Source organism: Cariama cristata, unplaced genomic scaffold, assembly GCF_000690535.1.
Source record: "Cariama cristata isolate BGI_N322 unplaced genomic scaffold, ASM69053v1 scaffold34647, whole genome shotgun sequence".
Classification (NCBI taxonomy): Eukaryota; Metazoa; Chordata; class Aves; order Cariamiformes; family Cariamidae; genus Cariama; species Cariama cristata.
In genome coordinates, this window is record NW_009625629.1 from 10,489 (window position 1) to 13,731 (window position 3,243).

A 3,243-nucleotide genomic window follows, 5' to 3' on the forward strand; every position below is an offset into this window, starting at 1 on the left:
TTGCTTCTGGTGCAGAGATCCAGGTTCAGCTTCCGCTTCCCACAAAGACTTCTCCTCTGCTCTTGGCAAATGGGTTCCTGTGTTTCCTCACCCTGCATGCTGTCTTTGTAGCCGAAGCCTTGGCGGCTGAAGGCAGGAGATGTGCAGTGGTGTGACCGTGACAGGTGCTGGATGATGAGGTGCAAGCTGATGGTAGCGGGGTCCTGTGCCGAGCACCGAGCGGCACCTTCCCCCGTGCGCTGCTGCCTGCAGAGAGATGCAGCTCCTTCCCTCTGCCCCGCTGCCCGCATGTGCAACATCTCTGCATCCGCATTGTGAAACCATTTCCTCCGGTGGGCGGCCTGTGCCGGCTCCCCAGCCTCACCATACATCCACCTCGTGCTTGCCCGCATTGCTGGGGCAGGCGGCCAGTGCGTGCCGGTGTCTGTGGGTGCTGGTGCTCTGCACGGGAGCTGTGCAGCGCAGGCCTGCGGGACCTTGCCACGGTCTGGGTGCTTGCTCTGGGGGGAGCAGCGTTTCCGAAGCAGAAGCGATGGTGCCTGCCCCGTCAGCCGAGCCTGGCTGTTGGGAGAGCACCCAGGGCTCTGCCCCGTGGGCAGCCTGGCCGTAGGGTGACCCGGATCTCATCCTCTCCTGCCTGTGGGTTTGTGAGGTCTTAGCACAGACCTCTGCCCGCCAAGACTTAAGCCAGGTCTCAGCCTAAATACAAGTCCAGCCATCTGCCTGGACTTTAGAGCAGCTGAGAGCTCTGCTCTGCCCAGCCAGCAGCTGATGCCTGGTGGGGTTTGCGTGGAGAGGACCGCGGGTTCCTCCCTGAGCCCTTTGGGGTGGAAGGCAGGAGAGCGGGTTGGAGCCAGAAACCCCGATTAATGGCATTAGAGGAGTGCAGACTTGGGAAGGAAAACTTAGAAACTCGCCTTTCTATCCAGAGCCAGATGCTGGAGGGAAGGAGCTGGGAAGGGGGAAAGGGAGGATGCCGGTGCTGGGAGCTGGGTCCCCGTGGCGCAGCCTCTGCCTGGGGATGCGGGGCCGCTCGCAGCAGAGATGCAACCTGCCCGGCCGGGCGTTGCTGTGGGACCCGCAGGCGTTCAGCGTGTGAAATAGTGCTCGGCTGTGCCCCTGCGGACGTGCTGTAGCTCAGCCTCGTTAGGCAGCTGAAAACTTCTCGTTAAGCCCAGCTGTAAGTAGAGCGGGGACAATTAAAGGAGCTGGTGTCCCACAAACACATTGGGCTGCGGAGGCGAGTCGCAGACTCATGTGAGTTGATGCTTAATTATTCCCCACCCCACCTCTCCCAGTGCCTCCTGCAAACCACCTGGCCCACACCCTCCTTAATTGGGGTGCCTTGTTCATTTATTATTTTTTAAAGAGAGATTGCTGCATTTAGGCTGGGAGGACAGAGACGATAGTGCCCGGTGTGGGCGTGGGGCTGCTGGGCATGGTCACGCCTGTGCCCTTCACCCCTTTTCTTTCTCCCATAGGTGCCAAAGGGCGGCAGCGTCCCACCGGCCACGGAGATTGCAAAGCCTCCAGTGGTGCCCCAGGCCCAGGAGAGGAAGCCCCAGGTAGCCTACAAAACCGAGATCATCGGGGGGGTGGTGGTCCACACACCCATCTCCATCAACCAGGTGAGCTGGCGGGATCCGTGCACCGTCCCAACTCCTGGGGGTAAAATCCCTGCGATGTCAGCACCCCACTTTGCTCTCTCTGTACTTTGTGTTTTAAGAGCAACTCCTAATGGGATAAGCAGGAAAGGTGGCAGCTTGCTCCCTGCGTACCTGGGCGAGGACATTCCCACCACACCCCGCTTTGATGTTCCTGCACCTCGCTGCCGGAGGTCCTTCGGCACTTGAGTCAGGCTTTGCAGGGTTCCTACCTGCTGGGTTTTGTGTCTGGCTCTTGCTGCTTTTATTACTCTGCCAGCCAGGGTTTGCTGCCTTCCGAGTTGTGGAGCGAGGGTGGCTGGGTCTGCAAATCACTTGTTGCGAACGATACTTGGATTTCTGCTTTAGGAAGGGAGAACGCAGGGAAAGGCGAGTGTCGGGGCGTTGTTATTGCTTTAGCACCCTGCCAGTATTGAGCAGTGCAATGGGTGGAGAAATGCTGTTAATAGACAGCAGCGATGGGCTCTGTCGTTCTCTAATGCGTGTGTTGGAGCAGGAGAGCTTGTGGACGTGGAGCTGGGGGAGCTTGGGGGGTCCAGGGCAGGTCCGGCCATGGGGCTGGAGGCAGGTGCTGGTTTGGGCTATTGGGGAGACTGGTTTGCACTTTCATTTCTGGAAACCAGCTTGGTGCCTTGCAAATCCTTCCCACTCCGAGGTGTATAAATAACTGCACTTAGCAGCCTGTAGCACCTCTCCTTTGTCTTGCTCTGAAGTGTGAGGAGGAGGAGGCTACAAATCTCCTTGGCTTCCTGGCCGTCCCGCACCATCCACCCACACGTCCTGGGTCCAAATCCCCCATCGAGGTGCCCCGCGGCAGAGGGACCCCGTGTTGCTGCCCTCATCGAAGTGGCCCAAGGGACCGACCCATCCAGAGACGGTGGCTGGCACCGCTTGCCGTGGCTCTGCATCCCTGTTTCCTCCGCACGTGGCCGGGTGTGCACATGGCCGTCGGTGTCTCCCACTTTTTTGGCGCTCATCCGGCGTTGGGTCTCACCTTGGTGCTTATCGGTGGCAGCACTGAAAATAGAGCAGAGAATTAGATCATTGCAGTGGGGTTTTTTTTTTGTTTGCTGGCTGCGGGGTTTTGTTAGGGAGCGGGATGTGGAGGTGTGGGGAGTCAGGGCTGCTTCCTTCCCAGTGCCCCTGCCCCGTGGGATGCTGCTGGACCCTCAGCCCCGTGCGTGGGGTGGGGAAGGGCAGGGAAGGCTGTGCCTCCCCCCTCGCTTCCCCGTGTGCGGGGCAGCCTGGCTGCCTGTTTGCAAACAGGAGGTAGCAGCCAACCCTGTGACTTTTTTCCTTTTTGTTTCGGTGAGTTAAAGCTGCTCTTTCCTCCTGACTCCTGACTCTGCCTCCCTCTCCTCCCCAGCCACCACCTCCCGAGAGCCACGAGCTCCATCCTCGGCCCTCACAATTTCTTTCTTTCACCGAGGGCTTTTTTAGAGGTCATGCTTCAGCTGCTGGAATATTTTTCCCTGCTCTTGCTGCTTGCCCCGTGTGAAACGGCTATTCCTCCTCTGCAGCTTCCTGGCCATGGTCCATCGTTTTTGCTCCAACCGGCTTTTGCTTCCCTGTGGCAGCT

The 3,243-nt window shown here is 59.1% G+C and overlaps 1 protein-coding gene across 1 annotated transcript in view; it reads left to right on the plus strand.

Annotated features, from left to right (window-relative positions):
- PLEKHA2 (pleckstrin homology domain containing, family A (phosphoinositide binding specific) member 2) overlaps positions 1-3,243 on the plus strand; it is a 14,585-nt gene that overhangs the window by 6,696 nt on the left and 4,646 nt on the right. The window contains exon 5 of the mRNA XM_009703677.1: positions 1,482-1,628. Coding sequence (XP_009701979.1) covers positions 1,482-1,628 — 147 coding nt within the window. The remainder of the gene's footprint in view (positions 1-1,481; positions 1,629-3,243) is intronic.